General features: G+C 41.1%; 2 protein-coding genes across 4 annotated transcripts; one reads left to right on the top strand and one right to left on the bottom strand.

Annotated features, from left to right (window-relative positions):
* Positions 1 to 11,409: 11,409 nt before the first annotated feature.
* Positions 11,410 to 16,149, bottom strand: LOC101776505 (single myb histone 5). Of its 3 annotated transcripts, none has more exons than XM_004968228.2 (7): positions 15,994 to 16,149; positions 13,953 to 14,179; positions 13,588 to 13,817; positions 13,385 to 13,469; positions 12,657 to 12,740; positions 11,895 to 12,242; positions 11,410 to 11,670 (listed from the first exon to the last, which is right to left on the bottom strand). In XM_004968228.2, the coding sequence occupies exons 2-7, from the start codon at positions 14,100 to 14,102 to the stop codon at positions 11,656 to 11,658; spliced, it is 912 nt and encodes a 303-aa protein (XP_004968285.1). In that variant the 5' UTR covers positions 14,103 to 14,179; positions 15,994 to 16,149; the 3' UTR covers positions 11,410 to 11,655. The 3 variants fall into 3 exon arrangements, with proteins under 3 accessions (XP_004968285.1, XP_022682871.1, XP_004968284.1); XM_022827136.1 differs by having other exon boundaries at positions 13,953 to 14,200; positions 15,994 to 16,146; XM_004968227.2 differs by having other exon boundaries at positions 13,953 to 14,160; positions 15,994 to 16,145.
* Positions 16,150 to 19,078: 2,929 nt separating this feature from the next.
* LOC101776099 (receptor-like protein 12) lies at positions 19,079 to 22,819 on the top strand. The gene has a single exon (XM_012846428.2). It carries the CDS (start codon positions 19,216 to 19,218, stop codon positions 22,480 to 22,482), a length of 3,267 nt encoding a protein of 1,088 aa, XP_012701882.1. The 5' UTR covers positions 19,079 to 19,215; the 3' UTR covers positions 22,483 to 22,819.
* The last annotated feature ends 1,221 nt before the right edge of the window (positions 22,820 to 24,040 follow it).

Below are 24,040 nucleotides of genomic sequence, written 5' to 3'. Positions count from 1 at the left end.
GGATGATGAGCAGTTGTTAATACGAAATAGGTTATTATATAAGCACTAATCATAAATGAAATACAGCAGTGGTAGCCCTCCTCCATGTTTGATATGAACACGTAAGGGTTGATTTCTTATCTTTCCCATCTATGAGGACATCACATGTTTGATACAACTATAACGGCATCTTTTGACTCTAAGGTGAAACAATTCTTTATCATAATTATATGTGACACATTTGACAAATTGATGCTGCACCATGATGTGTTTTGGTTGTCAAGTTCAGAAATACATACATGGATCAAAAATAGAGTAACATACACATGAGACCCATAGAGCACCAAAGAAGTAGATAGGTTTCCAAGTCGTAGTAGTTTAATACTCCTAATTAGTACCTAAACATTCGATGTGACACGTGCTAAAAATAAGTTAGTGGAAGCAAACGCCCAGTTTGTTCTTGGACAAATCAAGAAATATTGTTTCTCTGAGATACTTGCCAAAGTTAGGTGAAACGGAAGTGAAGGAATTATTTGAGTAATCCAAGGTAGTACTCCCTTTAGGGCCCATGAGTTCATTTCTTTCTTTTACAGTTGGTACAATTGGTATGTTTCCTTCAAGTATATTGGAACTGAGATCAAGGGTATATGAATGATCCACTGGCATAATTGAGGGAAACTTCTCCAGGCTAGTAAACATGTTGTAAGAGAGATTCAAATAGGTCATACCACTGTTCCATTTCTCCCATAGCCAGCTCGGTATTACACCGTGAATATGATTGCTCGAGAGGTCTAGTCCTTCAATCCCATGTAAAAATTTCAGCTTACCTGGAACCTATGTAAGGTTGCAGGATGCTAGCCCAAAGAACGGATGTTAGGAAGTGAAGAAAACAGAGAATCATCTTCTTGATGATCTATCACTGTCAGCATGTTGTTAGAGAGATCCAGTCCTGTAAGCTTCTTTAGCCTCCTAAAGGAGCTAAGCTCCACTGTGCCTGACTACTTATTTGATCCGAGGTAAAGAATTTCAATGTTAGGAAGCTGAAGGTACGATTCAGGAATTGATCCATCCAAATTATTATTCTCCAAATAAGTATAAGGATGAAGACAACGGGTCATCAATGTCATCTAGATGACCAGAAAGTTGATTTGATTCGAGCAATAGATACCCAAGTTCTGGAAGAGTGAACGAGCTTCTTGGAATTTTGCCTGCTTGTAAAGATAAAATGTTAGTCAAGAAAATACTATGATTCATAGAAATGATTAGTGAACTAAAACTAAATAATGTGTACTAAATAACCATAATTTAACTAAATATTTGGTTACATTACACCAGCTTTTGCTCTCAGATGTTCATATGCCTCTCGCCATTCAGATTCAGGACAACTGCCCTTTTTGCAAAAGTAGGACTGCTCAATCGGGCAGATGAGGCAGGCTAACCCTTGATTACACGGTCTAAATAGCCAAACAGGTACAGGCAACTATTCCTTTGAATAAACAAGTACACGGCCGGTCTACTCAAAACACACTGCATATAATGCCTTGTGAGCTCTTTCCGTTTGGAGGTATTATCACCTTCATACCTTTTTTTTTTATTAGGACAGCAATGGCAAATTTGCAATGACAATGAATGAAAAACAATAGGGACACAAGTCACAATTGCAAGATTCTTTTTGTTGTTGTGGAGGTAAGTTATGCTAAAGGAACAAACATGGAACAGCTATAAATGGTACGACATGGCTATACTACGTTTCAGTATTTGTAATCTTACTATTACTAATTGAAGCCTTCTTATTAATCCTCATGATGCTCATTAAGAAAAAAAGATAAATCCTAGAAATCATCATATAAGTTAACGATGTTTCTCATATTTGTTTGTGGGAGCTCACCAGTGAGGTCATTTCTTGAGAAAACTATGACTGAAAGTTGTGTCAAATTACTGATCCAGGGGGGTATTGGTCCATAGAAGTTATCATCATAGAGACTTAAGAACTTCAAATTCATAAGATTGCTGATCCAGGTGGGTATTGGTTCAGGAAAATTGTAGTTGTCCATGCACAAATCTTTCAAATGTTTGAGATTCCCAATCCAAGAAAATTTTGGATCCTTGGAGCACTAATGCATCCAAAGATGGAAGCTTACCTGGTAAGAAAAGGTGCTTGGAAGTTCCTTCTGTCGTAAGGGGGTGTTTGTTTCTTTAGTCCCCCCTAAAATTTCTGTCACATCGAATTTTTAGATACTAATTAGAAGTATTAAATATAGACTAATTACAAAACCAATTGCACATATGGAGATTAATTTGCGAGACGAATCTATTAAGCCTAATTAGTTCATGAGTTGACGATGTGATGCTACAGTAAACATGTGCTAATGATGGATTAATTAGGCTTAATAGATTCGTCTCGTGAATTAGCCTCCATCTGTGTAATTAGTTTTATAATTAGCTCATATTTAGTCCTCCTAAGTAGCCTCCGAATATTCGATGTGACATAAATTTTAGGAGGTTCTAAAGATCCAAACACCCCCTAAGACTAAAAGATTGAAGAGACTTGAGATTGACAATGGTCACAGGTATAGCATCAGAAAAATTTGTCCGTAGTAGTTGAAGAAATTCCAATTAACTTTCAACTGGAAAGCTTGGTATATGCCCAAAAAACTTACTATTCCAAGGCACGGAAATAAACCTCAAACTTTTTAGCAGGAACATCTTTGTCGGGAACTTCCCTTCAAAATCATTGCCTGTCAGGTCAAGACTACTTAAGAGAGGGAAATCAGCAAAGAACTCAGGAATCTTCCCAGCAATCGCGTTGAGTCTGAGCTTGATCTCGACCCACGAATGGAGTCATGAAAAGGACTGTTGAATGGATCCGGATAGACCACAATAAATCAGGTTTAGAACCTGCAGTCTATGAGTGGAGTTAGTCAAAGCAATGGACCATGTTTCTCCGCTGCTGGAGACATCCACCCCATCAAGACTGAGCTCTCTTAAACTGCTGAGGTTTGCTATGAATGTCTAGAAGCTCAGTTCCTTAAGAAACAATTTAAGAGTATCATAACCTTTTATATAATCAAATAACAAAAAATTGAGCGTGAGCATGACTAGCTCCCTTAGCCGCGCTATCCCAATGAGGATCTGACCCATGAAACTGTTAGATATATATCTTAGCTGTGCCTACATACTTGTATTTTCCCTCTTGTTGGAGGGGTTTTCTGCACTTCTACGCATGTACATCTTGCCCTTTGAGCCATCGAATAGAACTGAGTTGGTCATTTGTAACATGGTATCGGAGCCTAGGTTTAGGGTTATTCACTATCCCACTGTCGCCGCCGTGCCACCGGGGAGCCGCTGGTGAGCCGCCACCACTGGTCGGCGAAGCCATCTCCAACCTCCCCTCCCTCCCTCCCTCCCGACCCAAAAGGTTTTTAACTTTGACCCTTTGGTACCATTTAATTTTTTCTTCTCTTAGCAGCTTTACTAATTTCTCATTCAGAACATGCTTTAAATTTATTTCATTTGAATCAAGTGGCTGATTCTCAGCCTTTTATCTAGTGTATCCACTTATCCAATAACTTCTTTTTTTTCCTTTTTATACGCACTACTAATATTTTTGGCCTACCCCTTTAGATATTGTTGCAAACACCGAATTTTTGCTTGCCATCTATCCAAGGGTGCATGACCTTCCTGCACACTTTGCCAAATCTCACTTACTATCTCAAAGAACTCATCACGAAGTAACCATCCCAATTCAAACTTGAACATAGATGGATTATTAAATATAGATTTGTAAAGCTTAAGTTGAGGTGGACCATCTCAGTGAGCAGCTCAAACCCAACAGACGGCAAGCTTGCCCCATAAAGTCATTGCTCGCAAGGGAGAGGTTTTTCAGGGAGGTGAGGTTGAAGAGCGCAGGGTCAAGACCCCGGCTCTGGATGTTACGCCCATTGAGATCCAACGCGATCACCCTCCTGGTGGGGTGGCCGACGTTGCAGCCGACGCCCTCCCAGCGGCCATGTTGTAAGGTTGATGTTGAGGAAGGAGCGCTTTAGCTTGAGCATAGCGGCAACATCGGCAGGGAGGCACGGCATAGTGGTGTTGGTGTTGGCTATAGTGTGGATGAAGGAGAGCTCCAACACGAGGAGCAGGAGTACTAGTGGTTTTTGAGTTTCCGGTGCTCATCTCTCGTCTAGTAGCTAGTCTACGATGTACTTTCTATGATGCTGCAGTATGTAACTGATCATTGTGGCTTTTGTTCTACATACGCTAAACCGTGCGTATCATTCTCACATCTTTACAAGCTGTGCCAAGTCAATGACAGTTATGCATGTGACCATCTTGTGGCTAATGTTGTTTTACACATACACAGCAAGGTAGCTGATTATGCACGACGGAATTGGATATCTCGATTCGACCTGCGTCGTGCCACTGTGATGTTTCATTTTGCCAACTTATGAAGTGGCATTAGTTGAGCAATTGAGCTGAAAGGTTTGTTGCTGATGCAGAGACATGGAAATGATGTAACAACTCAATGCGAACTAGTCAAGATGGAATACATTTACACAGTCTTTTCTCAATAACCTTTAAGCTGCGAAAGGTTTTTTTGTGGCATGTTAAACCTCTGAGAGGGCGTTCTGGTGGCATGCTGGTAGTATAGGGGTAAACTTATTGACTTTTGATATTGGCGAGATTGAGGAGGGGGAGTATTTTGTTAGATTTAAATTAAGAATAAGGAAGATGGTTTGAAATGGAACTTAGTTTCTGTGTATGGGGCTGCACAACCTGAGTTCAAAGATGTCTTCTTAATAGAGTTGATTCAGCTATGTTCAAAAGAAACCTTACCTATTATGATAGGTGGTGACTTTAACATCATTAGAGGACCACAAGAAAAGAATAATGATAACTATAATGAAAGATGGCCGTTCTTGTTTAATGCTATCATTGATGCATTTAATTATAGAGAACCGGCAATGTCAGGTAGACAAACTTGGAAAAACAACCTACAAACCCCAACCTACGAAAAACTCAGATAGGATCTTGGTGTGGACAGATTGGAAGTCCAAGTTTCCGCACACCACTGTACAACCTTTAACATGTGAAATTTCTGATCATACTCCGCTATTCTTACACTCGGGGGATAAATCTATGTTTTGTAATCCATCTATGTTCAAGTTTGAATTGGGATGGTTACTTCGTGATGGGTTCTTTGAGATGGTAAGCGAGATTTGGCAAAGTGTGTAGGAAGGTCATGCACCCTTGGATAGATGGCAAGCGAAAATTCGACGTTTGCAACAATATCTAAGGGGGTGGGCCAAAAATATTAGTGGTGCATATAAAAAGGAAAAAAAAGAAGTTATTGGATAAGTTGGATACACTAGATAAAAAGGCTGAGAATATGCCACTTGATTCAAATGAAATAAATTCAAAGCATGTTCTGAACGAGAGATTAGCAGAGCTGCTAAGAGAAGAAGAGATTAAATGGTACCAAAGGGCCAAAGTTAAAAACCTTTTGGAAGACGATGTGAACACAAAATACTTTCAGTTAGTGGCTAATGGAAAACATAGAAAAATGCATATTTTCCAACTGGAACAAGATGAGGGTATTATACTTGGGGATGCTAAACTCAAAAAATACATCACCAAGTATTACAATAATCTTTTTGGACCACCAGATAATAACAACATATCTATGGATGAGTCACAATGTGATGACATTCCTCAGGTTTCAGATATGGAAAATGCAATATTAGTTGACAAATTTACAGAATGTGAGGTAAGGGAGGCAGTCTTCCAAATGGAGCATAATAAGGCTCCTGGTCCGGATGGGTTCACTCTAGAGTTTTATGAAGTTTTTTGGACTTTGATCAAAGATGACTTGATGGCTTTATTTGAGGAATTCCATAAGGCAATGTTACCCCTCCATAGCCTAAATTTTGGAACAATTATACTACTACCAAAGAGTAGCGAGGCAAAGCAAATTCAACAATATAGACCAATTTGCCTTTTGAATGTGAGTTTCAAGATATTCACAAAAGTAGACACTAACAGAGTTACAAAAATAGCATAGAAAATAATTAGGCCCTCACAAACAACATTCCTTCCTGGTAGGAACATAATGGAGGGGGTAGTTGTTTTACACGAAACACTACATGAACCGCATACCAAAAAATAGAATGGCATTGTCTTTAAGATTGACTTTGAAAAGACATACAATAAGGTCAAGTGGAGTTTCCTACAAACAAACTCTAAGAATGAAAGGCTTTTTACCCACTTGGTGTAAATGGATAGAAGCTTTCACCAAAGGGGGGAATGTAGGCATCAAGGTGAATGATCAAATGGGTTCTTATTTTCAGACTAGGAAAGGCCTTAGGCAGGGTGATCCATTGTCCCCGATTCTTTTTAACATTATTGTGGATATGCTGGCTATCATAATTGCTAAGGCAAAGAAGGATGGACAGGTGAAAGGGGTTGTACCTCACTTAATAGAAGATGAATTGTCTATCCTGCAATACGTGGATTACACTGTGATTTTTTTAGACCATGATATTGAGCAAGCTAAAAACATGAAGTTACTACTTTGTGTGTTTGAACAATTATCTGGTCTCAAGATAAACTTTCATAAGAGCGAACTCTTCTGTTTTGGGAAAGCTAAGGAGTACGAGTTGATATATTCATAGCTTTTTGGCTACAAGATAGGAACATACCCATTTAGATACCTTGGCATCCCAATGCACTATAGAAAACTCAACAATAGAGACTAGAGGATAATAAAGGGAAATTGAGAAAAAACTTAGTGGGTGGAAAGAAAAATTGTTATTAATAGGAGGACATCTAGTGTTGATAAACTCAGTTCTATCCAGCCTACCAATGTTTATGCTTTCATTTTTTGAGGTCCCAAGAGGAATCTTAAAAAAATAGTGTACTTTAGATCAAGGTTCTTCTGGCAGAAGATCAACACAAGAAAAAAATATAAACTAGCTAAGTGGGAAATCCTTTGCTAGCCTAAGGATCAAGGAGGTCATGGAATTCAACATTTTAGACATACAAAATAAATGCCTACTAAGTAAGTGGTTGTTTAAATTGTGCAATTGTTGACAGCAGTTAGCACGTCAATTTGTGAACCGCAAGCGCATGGATCAGTTGTAGCTTTTTTCTTTAGAGTATTCCCCCAAGGATTATCAATCCGTGGAACAAGTGGATTGCTGGCTCTCACTTTATACCAATCTTGCTAACGAAACTGAGTGTATGTATTGTATAGAGAGACAAACTAAACTAATAACAGAGATTGAGATAATATAGCAAAGTTTAACATGAGATAGGAGATAGAGATAGATATAAGCGTTCCCTCCCTAGGATCTAGGTTCACAAGAATATGCATCTACTATACAGATGGGTGCTGCCCTCACTAGCTATCACAACGGTTACGTGCTCGCTCGGCCTTTTCCCCATTGCATACTATCACTACACAGGAATACTCAACCGCCTTGCTCACACACACTATATCGAAGTATTCGCAGAGTTAAGCTAATCACAATGATTACCAGAAACTCTACTAAGAACATATGTTGTACAGAACAAGAGCTCACATATGTAAATGAATCATTGCAATGACATAAACCATGATGCATTAATAGGCATAAAGAACATGTAGCAGTTACATATAAAGTACCATAACAATCCTAGGGATAAACAGAGGCTCTACCCTATGATCTTACACATGTTGACGAACAAAGGGGGTATGGAGCACCTGGAGAACACCCTGACCAAAGATGAAGATGAGGGGAGCCACGAGGGACTCATGCCAATCGGCCTAGGGGTTTCCTCCCTCCTTTGGAGGTTCCCTTCAACGATGAAGCTCCTGATCAGATCTAATCTCTATTGCTTCTCTTGTGGTGGCGTCGACTAGGTCTAAACTTGTTGGGATCCCCCTCCTTGTTGAAAATCCTTGGTATTTATAGTTGGCGGCGTCGATTGGGGTGCCTTCAAAGTCGAGTTTGTGGAAAATAACCCAAGGAACGTTGTGGGCTTCCTCCTAGTGAAAGGGCGCGATGATCGGGGCCAGAAACGGGCCAGGCTGATCGGCCTGGATCCCTCTGGGCCGATCGGCACACCCTCTATTGGCCTTCAATGCTCGAGCACTTCATACAAAGTTGTATATCTCATCGAGCCATGCAATTTTCCCTATAAATTCGCCCCAATCGGAGTTCGGATGAGGAAGATATGGCCCGTGCAAGTTTCAGCTCCTCCTGTGGACCTGCAGTTCAATGCTCATGTTTGGGCCTTCAAATATCCAAGGTCCGGGCCCAATTCCAACTTGTAGAAAAACCCTTCAATTATGTTGTATTTCCTGTGATTTTGCAATATCCTCCAAAATACAACACGTATGCAATAATGGGGTTATTTCAAGTGCCAAGTGGCGGGTTAGTATAAGAATATACATGAAAACACTAGTTAAATGGCACTAAAAGTGTGTCAATAACGATCATCAACAATAATGAAGATGGGATGTGGCAAGAGTTAATCAAGAACAAATATTTAAAGAATAAGTCGATAGGTCAGGTTTATAAAAATGCAGACGATTCACAATTTTGGATGGGTTTGATGGGAGTGAAGGATCAATTTCTTAGTTTGGGGCAATTCATGTTGAAACAGGGACACAGATAAGATTCTGGGAAGACATGTGGTTAGGTTATCAGCTATTGAAATCCTAATACCCAAATTTATACAACATTGTTAGAAAAAAAACATGCTACAGTATTGAAGTTCTCATATCAACACTACTTAATGTCTCGGAGATCCTTAGTGGGAAATAAGTTGAATGAATGGTACAATCTAGTAGCAAGAATTACAAACATTAGTATAGAGGAGGGGAGAGATATCTTTATCTAGTCCCTACAGAGGAATGGGGTCTTCACTATCAATGTATAAGCATCTTGTCAATAGTGGCGTAAGAGTCACTCAAGAAATTTGGAAAACTAAATTACCACTTAAAATTAAAATTTTCATGTGGTATTTGAAAAAAGGGATCATCCTCACAAAGGACAATCTAGCTAAGAGGAATTGGAATGGAAACAAATATTGCAGCTTTTGTAGCAATGAGGAAACCATTGACTATCTCTTCTTTGAATGTCATTATGCTAAATTTCTATAGCGTGCTTTTTATATAGTGTTTGGTATTGCTCCACCAACATCGGTGACTAACATGTTTGGTTTATGGATAAAGCAAGGGGGACAGAAATCGAACACTAACTTGTTGACAGGAGTTGGGCCATATGGCTAACGAGAAATGATGTTGTTTTTGATAAAAACTAACCAAAAAAGTTTATATTCATGAAACATATTGGCTTCGGTTCTGGGCTCAATTGCAGGGACACGAAGCCAAAGAATACTTGACTGAAGCGTGCCATACATTGGAGATGACGGCTCTACACTTCTTTAGTTCCCACGGATGGCCTTTTAATTTGAGAATTTGTATTTGAGTTCAAATTTTTGTTAAATTCAACTATTTGGTGTTGGTGAAATTTAGCCATCATTTGTAATACCTGTGGACTGATTCCTTCTCTTTGAGGAGGTTGAAGCCAGAATTTTCTTCCATCATCTAAAAAGTCAAGATGGACAGCAGAGGTGATGTGAATAATTTCTCCGACGTGCTACTGGGGATGCGAAATTGGTGATCCTGCTTTGTCCGGGACTTCCAAGTTCCAGAAGAGATGAGAGGACGATGGTGGCTTTTGTGACAAAACTGACTAGAACTTCAGAAGGAAGGTTCTAAAGCTTGCCTTTAGGTTTATTTTGTTCTGAACAACTGATTCGTCCAAGGAGCATTGTTTGTTGCTTGCCGATGGGTGCACGAGAAGCACAACCATGAAAGCTCATGCTGTATGCCACGAAATATGTGAGTAAAGTGGTTTAAGTTTTCACTCTAAAATTTATAGATGGTTTAAACAGAAACTTCATATTAAACCGCTAGACCACGTGAAGAACTGTTCGCCGCCTCCTACTGTGAGCACAAGGGACAAGCCATGAGTGTGCCTTGCTGTTTGTTCTGAACTTGTCATGAGGTGTCATCAAGGTAATTTCATATCCCGAAACTTGTGCTGTGACTACCACATCGCCTAGTGATAATAATTACAAATGCAGGTGATTAGTCCATGCGAATCGAAGCAAATGTCACGGGGTAGAAAAATCAGAAGGAATGCTTGCAGCACAAGAACAGCAGAGGAACTCCTCCCAGCTTGCAGCAACTAAATAAGAATCGATTTTTCGAGATGTACCCCTACTAGCTAGCTCAATGCTCAACCCACAGCAGCTAAGGGTCTGTTCGTTTCAGCTTATTCAGACGGCTTATCAGCCACCAAACGGTGTTTTTCTTTCACAACAAATCAGCCGTTTCAGCTTTTCAGCCGGCTTATAAGCTGAAGCGAACAAGTCCATTCAAAACTTGGCGGAGTGTCATGACCCGTCGTGCCACGACCCACGACGGAGAAGCGGAAGCGAGAAGCACCTTTTTTTTTTCCACAAGCGAGAAGAACTGAAAGCCCTGTATAAAGAAACCGAAAGAAGTTTGAATTCTCTTAAGCCCCGTTTGGATCATTGGAATTGAATTCCATTCTAATAATCATAATTTAGGCACAAATTAATTAAGTTAATATAATTGTATGTGGAATATATTTGTATATTATTGTTGGTGACATGGGAGAGATACTTATGTGCTACACTTCTACTATAGAGAAACGAGTTCAAGAGCGTGCTATAAGAATTGAATTCCATTCTAATAATCATAACCTATAGAATCAATTTTCATCTCCCAATCCATGAATTTAAGATAGGCTTATATCTAAACTTTGGAAAGTTGTGGAACGCCACATTTCAAGATAAATTAGCCTACTCCATTAAGTAGATTCCAATTCTTTTAAAATAAAGGGATCCAAACGGGACCTTAGCAGAATTGATGAGAATTCGGTTGGGTCGTAATAGGCTGATGTCGGTTGGGTTGTTATGTTAACCCAAATTCTTGCTGTTCTACCCTATAGGGTAATAAAGCACGTGTTACCATGCTGCCTACTTGGAGCAGCAACGATCTTACGCAGCTTCTAAGAATCTAAGCTATATCTTCGCCCCAGCCCCAAGTAGCCCGTCCCTCTCCTAGCCCGCGTGCTGACACTGACGCCTATGAGCGGCACGGCGCGGCACACGAACAGCCCCAGAGACGACACGACGGATTATGCTTTCCTAGCAGGCTAGGAATTACCATTAGGAAAGTTCCTTTGCAGGACAGGATGACAGTATGACGTATTCAATGTGGAAAGCGAAGTCCCCAGTCCCAAACTATTTACCTGATTGCCCGTTTGATGACAGGTCCAAAGACCTGCACCCATCCAAAGGCCGTTGGCACACAAACGCAACCGCACTGCCCCAGCGAAAACATTTTGACAATTTGACGACAAAAATGACAAAGAGTTTACCATGGCACTGGGTTCTGAAATGGTGTCCGAAGCAGAATACCAAGCGGGTATCTTTTGCTGCGTTGGGAGCTCCCAAGGATGATGGATCCAACGACACAATTCGATACAGCTAGGGGGACGGACAGCTGTGTTTGCCTAAACAACAGTAAATATGAACTACATACATATCCGTCCTGCACCCGCCGCGCACACTGGACCAGAGCATCTCCGAGTAGCATCAACCTTGGGCCATCTGCAAAATGAACACCAAGGAGTCAGGGTTTTTGCTTCATCTGCTACGTTTGCAAATCATAATCTTCACTGGATAACCCAATTAATTTATGAAAACTTGCTCATTATGGGGTTTCTTAGTAAGCAAAAGTTACCAATAAGTTCCAGAAGGGACTAGAAACCTGGTGCTACATGTGAGAGGACAACATGACATATAACTAAAGGATCCACGAACTAGAGTTATACCAATTTCGTAGCATTTCTGTTCTTCAATGTCAAGAGTGCTGCTTCAGCAAAGGCCTGTGCAGCTTGGGCCTCTGCTTCAGCAACCTCTGCCTCTCTTGCAGCTGCTTCAGCTTCTGCCATGATAGCCTCTGCCTCTGCAACTGCACGAGCAGCAGCAGCAGCAGCAGCCTCCGGGGTCATAGTTGCGATGCGAGCCAATTCTGCATCAACTTGTGATCTTGTAAGGCTTTTACTAGCATCAATCCCTAATTTCAAGGGCTCTTTTTGCACCTCTTCCAGCAGCAGCATCTTGGGGCTTCGGCCCTCTAAGCGTGGTGAACTAGGTGCTATCCTGTACTTCCGATTCACCTGCAAGCTTCCATTGGGTCACATGCTGAAATACTTAAGGTTCTTCAATTTGAGCACATGCAACTTCTGATTGGATTAAAATAAGAATTCAGCATTAGAAGGTAGGTCATGGACACCATAGTGTCCACAAACCAAATAGTGTAGAAAATAGCATATTTCGTGGTAAAACCCAAAAAAAAAGATGCAGTTCAACAAGGATTCAACATGAAATTGAACAAGAAATCAATATGTCCTAGACTATAGTATAGTATGGTGTATAATCGAACAAGAATTAGTGATTGCTATCACTAACAAACATGTATGGTGCCATTAGTTGAATTTACCCACGTGATACAGCCTAGTCTTTTCACCTTTAAATTGCTTATATTTCTCACATAGCATAAGAATGATGTAGGAAGCTAAAATGATAATTACCTTTATCAATTTCCCACTGGCGGCCAAGTCCTTCAGCTTTGCAGATAACAAGTGATCAAAATCACTAGGTGGCCAATATTGCTCCTACATAAAACCAGGGTAAGAAACTGACTGACAAGGCAAGCATGGCTCATTTCACGAAAATTTATTAACAAAGCAAGTGAAAACATGACGATAATTTAAAAATGATATCACAATTCTGAACGAAGACAATGCAATAAGTTGCTTTTGAGGAAGCTGGAAGAGAGGATGAAATGAGGTCGATTGCAGTTCTTGCACACAATGAGGAGATTTGTGTAATCAGGCATGCTTTAATTATTGGATTCTACTATTTGATATCTTTGATAGCTCATTTTCATACAATCAGGTCAGATGTAGTAGAAATGTGGAATTTTGTTTCTGGTATGAAACAGTGTTTGCTATATATTTAGGTACTCAGTAATAAGAATTGTTGCAGCAGATATGGGTGGCACCATCCATCATCGACTAGGCAGCTGGGTGGTGCTACCTAGTCTGATTTTTAATTTTTATACACTATAAAAACATTGAACCTATATGTTACAAGCTGTTTGTACGTAAAATCTTTAGCTGACCAAACTTAAATAGAAAGTGTAAATAGTGTTTTACATTATTCTCAAATAAACGGCGATGGTCATTTGTGCACAGAACATAAGATATACTATAACTCTACTCCTAGAAAGAAATAAAAACAAAAGAAGGATGCACACCTCTATGTAATTAGCAATAGTAGTTCTGTGTGACCCTGTAGGCTCATTCAAGTTCTTTATAGCCTCCATTATAATATTGTCTAGCCTGCATGAAAGCCATTAAACTAACGTGGAGCATTCAAACTACCTAGTTTATTGATACACAAAGAGAAAAAAGAGTTAAATGCCAGCATTATGAATTACACTTACACAGATATAATTACCTTGAGTGAGACTGAGATTTCTTTGAATTTGAAGTATTCCACGCTTCACTAGACACTGAAGCTATAGGCTTTACATCAACAATCTCATCATCAGCATCAGAAGTAACTGTGCTGATTGCTGCTGGCTGATCATTATTCTTAGGGCCAGCTCGGGTTTTCTTCACAGCACTCCTCGCCTTGTCACGAGAACTCGACGCAGTGACAGTTACATTCATGTTGCGCCACTTGTCCTAAGTAGTAATTAGTAGAAAAGAATGGATGAAGATTAAGAGTGAAGATGAATTCTGGAAATTTAACAGGAAAACCAAATTTGGCAGTCCCTTAAATAAAGTAAGCTTAAGTGAAATCAAATGAACAGTTTTAACCTTTAGGTCAACATTTGAGCGGTAGCACAATATGGAACTAAGTTCTGGATCATTCAATATTGTGCGCCAATTTCCAACTCCATGTTTTGCTACTCCAGTTCTAAGAGCAGCCTCTTCCTCAGAAGTCCACCTCTGCTTTGGAGCCCCCATGTGTAGGCCTAATCTCCTCAGTCAAGTACAGTATAAACACGAATGTGCACCTTCTGACCTGATTTGTCCACAAACAGCTGAAAGGAATATAACCAGTGCTGACCACATTTGGTTAATACTTGCAGAAAATAGTAAACAGAAATAAATTATTCTTATAATATGTACAACATCCTGCCAGTTTTGGCTAAAACAGAAAATCAGGTTTGTACTACAAATAGCATATAATAAATAATAAGGGCCTAGAAATTATTTTAGATAACATTTGCTGTATTCACTCTCAGAGTCTACATTATCATTCATGGAGAATACAGACTATCACATCCACTCACAGCTAACTGGTGTTTTTGGATATAAACAACAACAATGTCCCCCAATACACAACTTCTGCTAATTGCTGTTGTGTTATGCTTATGAAACAAAAAAAATATACCATTATGAATCTAGGGGTAAAGATGAATCTACTCGTATTATTTCCAAATGTTCAAATTGTGATCGTTGTTTGCAGACATCCCAGAACACATCACTTATCTGTGACTGGAGTACATGAGTCGAAATGGTACTAAACTCAAGAATCGCCTCTATAATGTGATCAAACAAGGCTGCAAATTAGAGCATGCAAGGCAACTTCAGAACTAATTATTTCTCAGGAAAATGGCAAATGGCAAGTCCAACCATCTTCCAATAAGCTTGTGTGTTTGATGCATGATAATTCCGTTGCGATGTCATTAACATCATTCTGTAAGATACTACAACAAACCAAGAGAAATATTGATGCAAAACATAAGACGACATGGGGGTGATTCAAGAAGATGGAAATTGCTTCGCTGTCCCCATTTTTAAACTTAAATCCACAGATGCCATTTTGAAGCAAATCCTAAAATATTGGAAATATGCATGAAAATGCACTGCTTCCTCATAGTTTAAGCTTTTGTCACAATGTAACAAACTCAGCAAATTCTCAAAGAAGACGATGACTATCAACAAATCCTATCTGACCCATTCCATCATCCTTATACCAAAGATGTGAGCCTGGCATCTAAATGACTAGTCTGAATAGTGAGTATACTGCACACATGGTGAACTTTAGTGCCCAGATGACCAGTCCTGCCAATCAAACCAGTATCACCAAACCATATTAAGCACATCACAGGTTCTGTCTCAGATTCAATCAAGCTAAAACAGGAAAGGGAAAGCTGAACTATAAAGGGAAACAGACAGTGGACACTGAAATTGGTACTAAAAGGTGTTGCAGTATATTTGTCTATTCAGAAACTAATCAAATATGGCTTCAGCGAACTTAACCGAGATTAGCACTTCACACTGCATAAAGAAAAAAAGGAAGATAATATATATTGCAAAGCAACCATGAGACAACCTATTAATCCAGGGGCCGCTAAACATCATCCAGCAAAACCATCTTCCCAATCAGAGAACAGCATGCACAGCAGAACCACCTTCCCAATCAGAGCACAGCATGCACAGACCACAGTCACAGCCCACACAGTGTAAATGAAACTACAGGAGAAGAATGATCCAAGGTGCTCGCCCTTGCAGCTTCATCAGGGGCGAACTTAAAATCTGGGCCGTCCAATTTTATTTTTTTTTGGAAAATATACTGCGCTGGCACCTTAGCCTACATTATCCTACGCGCTGAGCTGACGAAGCGCAAGGGGCGGACTTCAGTTGGGTCAAGGGGGGTTCAGTTGAAACCCCACAATTTCTGGAAAAAAATTAAACTGCACGCGCGCCATCCTAATCGAACCATGGATGGATGGCATACGAGTAATGAATCCGAATGGCGAGGAAGGGAGGTTTGGGTTTAATTGAGGACGAGACCAGACCACCCATTCCGCCCACGGGGAATCCATCAAAGCAAGCGAGGATTACTGACCAACGCGAGCAGGGAAGGCCCTCGCCTGCGCGGATCTCCACCTCCACCGGATAGAGAGAGAGGAGCGGCGGGGAGAGGGAGTGACCGGCGGCGATGCGTCACAGGAGCGGGTGTCCCCCTGGTGGTGGTGGTGGCAACAGGTGACGTCGTGGCTAGCTGGAGAGGTATCGATCGCCGGGGGAGCGGCAAGGCCTCTGGTCCAGTCAGGCACGGGCCGGCCCAGGACGCGTGGCGCAAGACGGGCGGGGCGGCGGGCACCTCGTGGTTAACCTCAGCAGCCCACCCAGTTGGCGCGCACCGGACGGGCTGCAGCCCATTATGGAGGCCGAGCTTGCGGAAAAAAGGTTTGCTATTGAGTTGAATTTCTTTTTCAAACTTTGCAGTTCGCGCAAAGTATCCAAATGCCTTTTCAATTGACCGTAATCATGGGAAACTATCTGTTCTGTATAACAACTGCATTGACTCGATTATGTTTAGCGAGTCTTCTAGACTTGGGCTAACTAGGAAAAGAGTTCAGCAGAATGGTTGGTGATGGTGAAGACTGCATACAGGTCAGTGATTTGTCAAGCAAAGATCGAGATGCCGATACGTAACGCGACCGTTCTTTTCTGGGTTTGAAACGAGAGCAACTGATGTTCACTGGTCCTCAGCTGCTCCAGTTATCGGCCTTTGGGCTGTACGCAGGACATCTCGATTTTACATTTGTGTTGAAGTGAAGTGATATCGTTAGCAGTATTCTCGTATCCCTATACATGAGTGAACTGTTCAATTAAGCTACTTGGATTCCCTATAAGCTCGGAAAATAGAAACGAAAAAAAGCATTTCTTTCCTTGTAGTATATATTGTCGACGACGTAAAAATTCGGCAACAATATAAGTATGAATATGGGGTATCGGATCGGAGAGAATACCAAGTACACAGCATTTGGCACACATGGTACGTATATAGGTTCAGAATTTCCTGAGGATAATATATAACTTTATACATGCTATAAGATCGATAGCAAAGATTTCCCCAGTGTTTTCAAATGACTAAGAGTGATTGTTTTTCTTTGCAATTTCTTATCAAACGGCTGAGGTTTTCTAGTTTAATCTAGACATTTTTCGAGAGGAAAAACAAATTAGCAACCCAGAATCTCCAACCAACATTTGCCGGCAAGAAAACCATCTGCTACTTATAAATAACACTTGGAGATTGCCTCAACTTGGCTAAAAATATCTGGAGTATTTAAAGAAAAAGATATAAAGAAGACAAATAGCCTTCGGTCAATCGCTAAAAACACTTTGGGAATCATGAAAATCATATACTACCATCATGTCACTACAAGACATTCAATATTTTCCCGAGTGTTTTGTCAAATGGTAGAGGGTTATTGTTTTTCTTATTATTTTCACAAATGGCCAATGGCTTTGTAGTCTAATCTGGGCAATTGGGACACAAAACCCGTAACATTTTCTAACAAAAACATCAGAACTTAGTAAATAACTTCTGGAAAATATCTTAATTAGACTAAAACCCCTTGGGTAGTTGAGGAAAGACCTAAAGAAAACCAATCACCACCGGCTATTTGCAAGAAAACACTCAAAAATATTTGAAATGTAGTAGCATGCATGTGTTCTCCTCCTCCTCCTTCTTTTTTATTGAAGATGTAAAGTACACCATGGTGTATAGGTATGATTATTACAAGAGTCAAGAGATCGCCGTAGGTGTGTACGACCCTAGGCTCGACTTTGTACACCGCGAGATTGGGATGATTTTGAATTCAATGAGCTTTTGGGATGGTGTTGGATATGATCCCCTCCATTTCAAAATTTAGACCGTTTTAGCTTTTCTAGGTACAAAGATTTTGCTATGTATCTAAACATAATCCTATATTTAGGTGCATAGCAAAATCTATAAACCTAGAAAACCCAAAACGAACGGAGGGAGTATCTTGTTTAAATAGTTTTGGCGAATGGACGCTGCCTCATTCCTTTGCGAATTTTTTTGAATGATCAGTTTAGGAATATGTTATCCCTATTAACGCGCATATTAAATTTACAAAGGCGTAACCCGTGATGCTTTTTCCCAGATACATTTTGAGCTCTTGCACAATACTAAGCTATACTAGTGTTCGAAAAGGACTAGTATAAAAACATCCGACGGTTAAGATTAATTGCATACTACTGAAACATTCACCTGTGGTATGGGTAGTATAAATGAGTAGTATAGGTAGTATAAGGGTATCATGGTAGAAGAACATAAATGGCATCACTATAATTTTATTTTTGACACTAGCATAAAGTTTAAAAAGACCCTTCCATTTGAAATATCAATTTTTACAATGTAATAATTACTAAATTATCCATAATAATGAACAATTAAATGAACAATTAGATCTTATATATACTATATACCAATAAGTAGTATTATTGTGTACCGTAAAAGAATTTTATTGTCATTGGGAAGCATTCCTATGTTACACCTAAGGATATACCAATTTGTTGGTGCTTAGGTTTTTAAATTTGATGCCTCTCTAGCTTTAAATTTTTTGACGAGGTCTACGACGTGTCACTAGGGCCACCACCAGTGGCAGGTAGCTTCTCGCCTGTCACTATAGCCCTGGAAAGAATGGTGCCTGCGGTTTCGCATAATTAATGTTCAATGCGTCGAGTGTAGAGTGTAGACGCATGCCCGGAGCAAAACAGCGAGTGTTCTATGTCACTGTTTCTCTATAGATTATTCCTTCCATCCCGTAAAGAGTATCTCCTTAGGTTTATTCTAAATCAAACTATTTTAAGTTTGATCAAATTTATAATAAAAAGTACCAATATTTATAATACTAAATAGGTATGCTATGAAAATATGTTTCATAACAAATATAATAAAACCTGTTAGACATCAAAAGTATTAATATATTTTTATATAATCTTGATTAAATATAAGATGGTTTGACTTAGGAGGAGCAGAGAGTCAAGCACGCGCCTTCCTCCGCATTCCTGACCTGTACCAACCGCGATGGAGATGACCAGCCGACCGCATCAAGGACGACTCAGTCACCATGAATGATTGCACGGCGTGCAGGGCAGTTAGATTCATGATGAACGTGTAGCAAAGGTCATCAGACAAGTGTGTGTATCGATATACACAGGAACACATAGCCCAAGAAACAACGAGAAGCGACACTAGTAGCAACAAGCCTGTGCGTGTCAAAATATACGAGCCCAAAGCGTGGGGAACGCCATGGCAAGAATTCTCAAGTTCTCAACAATGGCGATCTCCCATACCAGCCACCGCCAGCAGCTCCTCCTCTCCTTGCTCGTTCACCTGTTCCTTCCGATCCAGCTCTCCTACTCCCTCGGCGCCTACAGCAACCAAACTGCCATGCCACCAGCAAAGGTCCAGTGCCATCCGGACCAGGCCTCGGCGCTGCTCCGGCTGGGGCGTTCCTTCTCCACCAGCGATTCCGCATGCACCCTCGCGTCGTGGCGTGCCGGCACCGACTGCTGCGGCTGGGAGGGCGTCGCCTGCGCTTACGGCCGCGTGACCAGCCTCGACCTCGGCGGATGCGGGCTGGAGAGTGCCGGCCTCCACCCGGCGCTTTTCGACCTGACCTCCCTGAGGCACCTGGACCTCTCCGGGAACAGCCTCAATGAGTCAGAGCTCCCGGCTGTTGGGTTTGAGCGGCTCACCGAGCTCACCCATCTCAACCTCTCCTACTCCGACTTCGCAGGCATGATACCACATGGGATACGGCGGCTCAGCAAATTGGTATCTCTGGACTTCTCTAATTGGATTTATCTTGTTGAAGGAGACAATGATTATTTCCTGCCACTTGGCGAAGGGCGGTGGCCCGTCGTAGAGCCAGACATTGGATCACTAGTCGCTAATCTTAGCAACCTGAAAGAGCTTTATCTAGACACTGTTGACCTCTCTGGAAATGGGGCAGCATGGTGCAGTGCATTTGCTAATTCCACTCCTCAGCTTCAGGTTCTCAGCCTTCGAAATACCAACCTCAATGCACCGATTTGTGGGTCCTTGTCTCTCATTCACTCATTGACCAAGGTCAACCTCAAGTATAACAAACTGTTTGGCCGAATTCCAGAGTCATTTGCTGATTTACCTTCCCTCAGTGTTCTTAGACTTGCCTATAATCTCCTTGAAGGACCGTTCCCGGTGAGGATCTTCCAAAACAAAAACTTGACAGTTGTCGATATCAGTTATAATTTCAAAGTATCAGGCTTGTTGCCCAATTTCTCATCAGATAGCATTATGACGGATCTGCTTTGCAGCAACACTAACTTCTCTGGTCCCATTCCGAGTTCTATAAGCCATCTCAAATCTTTGAAGAGTTTAGGTATCGCAGCAACAGACTCTCACCAAGAGCTTCCCTCTTCAATTGGTGAGCTCAGATCCTTGACAGCATTACAAGTTTCTGGGGCTGGTATAGTAGGAGAAATGCCATCTTGGGTCGCAAATTTAACTTCTTTGGAAATTCTGCAATTCTCGAATTGTGGCATATCTGGTCAAGTACCTTCTTTCATAGGTAACCTCAAGAAATTAAGTACATTAAAACTATATGCATGCAATTTTTCTGGTCAAGTGCCCCCACATCTGTTTAATCTAACAAATTTGGGAGTCATAAATTTTCATTCCAACGGTTTCAGTGGTACCATCGAACTCAGCTCATTCTTTAAATTGCCCAATTTATTTAGGTTGAATCTGTCAAACAACAAACTTTCCATATTAGATGGGGAGTATAATTCTTCATGGGAGTCCATCGACAATTTTGATACTGTGTGTCTAGCATCTTGTAACATATCCAAGCTCCCTGATATCTTGAGGAACATGCACTCAGTTCAAGTTCTTGACCTTTCAAACAATCACATCCATGGCACCGTACCTCAGTGGGCGTGGGATAACTGGATTGACTCGATCATCCTGATGAACTTATCACACAACCAATTTAGTAGTAGTATAGGATATGGCTCTGGCATTTCAGCTAATATGTTTGTTATTGATATCAGTTATAACCTATTTGAAGGGCCTTTACCTATACCTGGACCGCAGACCCAACTATTTGATTGCTCAAACAACCGATTCTCATCTATACCATTCAATTTTGGTTCTGACTTAAGCAGTATTTCCCTTCTCATGGCTTCTGGAAACAAGCTGTCCGGAGAAATTCCGCCATCAGTTTGTGAAGCGACAAGTCTTAAGCTCCTCGATCTCTCCAATAACGATTTGCTTGGCTCTATCCCTTCTTGTTTAATGGAGGACATGAATTACCTGAATGTATTAAATTTGAGAGGAAATCAACTTCATGGAAGATTACCAAATAGCCTAAAGCAGGGTTGTGCATTTGGGGCATTAGATTTTAGCGACAATCGGATTGAAGGACAATTACCAAGATCTTTAGTTGCTTGCAAAGACTTGGAGGTTTTCGATATCGGGAATAATCATATTGAGGATACATTTCCATGTTGGATGAATGTGCTTCCTAAACTTCAAGTTCTTGTTCTAAAATCCAACAAGTTTGTCGGAAATGTGGGGCCTTCTGTTTCTGAAGATAAAAATAGTTGTGAGTTTATAAATCTTCGAATTTTTGACTTGTCTTCAAATAATTTCTCAGGATTATTGCGTACTGAATGGCTTAGGACAATGAAATCCATGAGGACTAAAGCTGTCAATGAGAGGTTGGTCATGGAAAAGCAATATGATCCACTTGGCCAAACATACCAGTTCACCACTGCAATCACATACAAAGGATCTGATATCACTTTTTCTAAAATATTGAGGACCATTGTAGTCATCGATGTTTCAGATAACGCATTCTATGGTGCCATTCCCCAGTCAATTGGGGACCTTGTCCTGCTCAGTGCGGTAAACATGTCACATAATGCCCTCAATGGACCAATTCCATCTCAATTTGGCATGCTACATCAACTTGAGTCCCTCGATCTATCTTCAAATGATCTTTCAGGAGAGATCCCACAAAAGTTGACATCACTTGATTTTCTTTCAATACTGAATCTATCCTACAACAAGCTGGAGGGTAGAATACCCGACTCTCCCCACTTCTTGACATTCTCTAATCTCTCATTTCTAGGGAACATTGGCCTATGTGGACTTCAAGTGTCCAAAGCATGCAACAACATGACACCTGATATTGTGCTACATCAGTCGGAGAAGTTACCAATAGATATTGTACTGTTCCTTTTTGCGGGTCTGGGATTTGGTGTCGGATTTGCAATTGCAGTTGTCCTAACGTGGGGAATCTCATGGAGATCATTGTTACATTTCAATGCCACAACAGTGAGCTACCCAGACAATGCATTGCCTTCGATCTATCCAGCTGCTTCACCTAACCAACTACAATTACTCAGAAGGGGCCAAGTAGGAACTGAACCTAGATCAGCTGGTTCGAGTGGGAGGTATGGTCATGCATCCAAACCACTTAGTGTTGAGTCCACTTCAACTCAAATTTGCATGCCTATTTCTTCTTCTTAACGAAAAATCACTCAATCCATCTTATGTTGGATATCATTTTTTTCAAGAAGGGGTCAATCCCACCTTCCCATCACACTCAAGGATTGGTGTCTGTGTTAAAAGGATACTCTTGTAAAGAGTCTTGTATAAACATGTCAAATGAACTTGATGGCATTGGATACTTAGATGCATTGGTTAAAACCTCTAGCTATAGATAGACTTTGTATAGATAGAGACGGTTTAAACCAAGTGTATCTTGTATCACAAGTTGTAATCAAACTCATGTAATTTGTTGGGGATTTCCTCTATATTAACATGCAGCCGCGGCTAGCCTAGGCAGGCAGCCACGTTCACCTAATTGCCACTATTCCTTTCATGGTAATCAGAGCTACTTCCTCAAAATACATCTACTGCCATGGCCTCCAGTTCCTCGTCATCATCAAGTGCTCTCGGGCTGCCGGTCTTTGAGAAGCTCACGTGAGAGAACTTCATTCTTTGGAAGGCCCAAGTGTTGCCGCTGATCAGGGGTGCTCGGCTCCTTGGAATCCTTGACGGCTCAATTCTGGCACCACCAAAAACAATCCAAGATGACAAGAAGAACGACGTCTCCAACCCGGCGTATGAGATTTGACTGGCGCAAGACCACCAGGTACTCGGCCATCTCGTCAACTCCCTATCGTCCACAGTGTTGGTGCAGGTAGCTACGTTGATATCGTCGTTCGAAGTTTGGGCAGCATGGGAAGACATGTACTTGGCACAATCATGTGCACGAGTAATCAATCTACGGATGCAACTTGCAAGCCTCAAGAAGGGAAGCATGAACGTCGCAACGTACTTCAACAAGATGAAGGTCATAGGAGATGAAATTGCTGCTGCGGGGAAGCCTATTGACAATGATGAGATGATATCCTTTATTTTGAATGGTCTTGATTTTGAATACAATCCCATTGTTTCCTCTATCTTGGGCCGGTCAGATCCCATCTCTACCAATGATCTTTATGCTCAAGTCATGGCATATGAGATGCGCCTAGACATGTTTGATCAGCGCTCAGGTGGTCACTACCAATCCTCGACCAATTCAGCTTCTAGAGGTCGTGGAGGCTACTGTCGAGTTTATCAGCCCGGCAGTCCACCAGGGGGTTACTCAAGTGGTTGATTTGTAGGTGAGGGCGATTACAAAACCAAGAACTCGAAGATGATCGTGAGAACACAAGGGACACAAGGGTTTTTAGACAGGTTCGAGCCTCTGGAGAGTAATACTCTACGTACTGTATGCGTGGATTGTATTGCTGGTATGAGATGATATTCCCATTCCCTCGGGGGTGCCCTTGGCCGCCTTATATAGGCTAACGACCAAGAGTTACAAGTCGGTTTGAATCTAATCTACTCGGTAAATACATTGCAAGTATTCTGAGTCGGACTACAAAACACGTTCCATGATGTCCGGGCAGACTTGGACTATCTTGTTGCCTTGACGTGTGCTTCAAGTATCTTCATATCCTTGGCCCACACACCCTGATCGGGTGGGCCCACTTGTCAGGTCCGGCCAGTATCCTAGTCGGTAGGGACTCAAGGGGTA

The sequence above is a fragment of the Setaria italica genome, chromosome V (assembly GCF_000263155.2).
Source record: "Setaria italica strain Yugu1 chromosome V, Setaria_italica_v2.0, whole genome shotgun sequence".
NCBI lineage: Eukaryota > Viridiplantae > Streptophyta > Magnoliopsida > Poales > Poaceae > Setaria > Setaria italica.
This window is presented reverse-complemented; position numbering and strand designations above follow the sequence as displayed.

Coding starts and splice junctions, on each gene's coding strand:
- LOC101776505 (XM_004968228.2), bottom strand. CDS start 14,102: ATGGGGGCTCCAAAGCAGAGGTGGACTTCTGAGGAAGAGGCTGCTCTT. Junction 13,470..13,587: donor AAATCTCAGTCTCACTCAAG/GTAATTATATCT, acceptor GCTTTCATGCAG/GCTAGACAATATTATAATGG. Junction 12,243..12,656: donor CCAGTGGGAAATTGATAAAG/GTAATTATCATT, acceptor GGAAGCTTGCAG/GTGAATCGGAAGTACAGGAT.
- LOC101776099 (XM_012846428.2), top strand. CDS start 19,216: ATGGCAAGAATTCTCAAGTTCTCAACAATGGCGATCTCCCATACCAGC.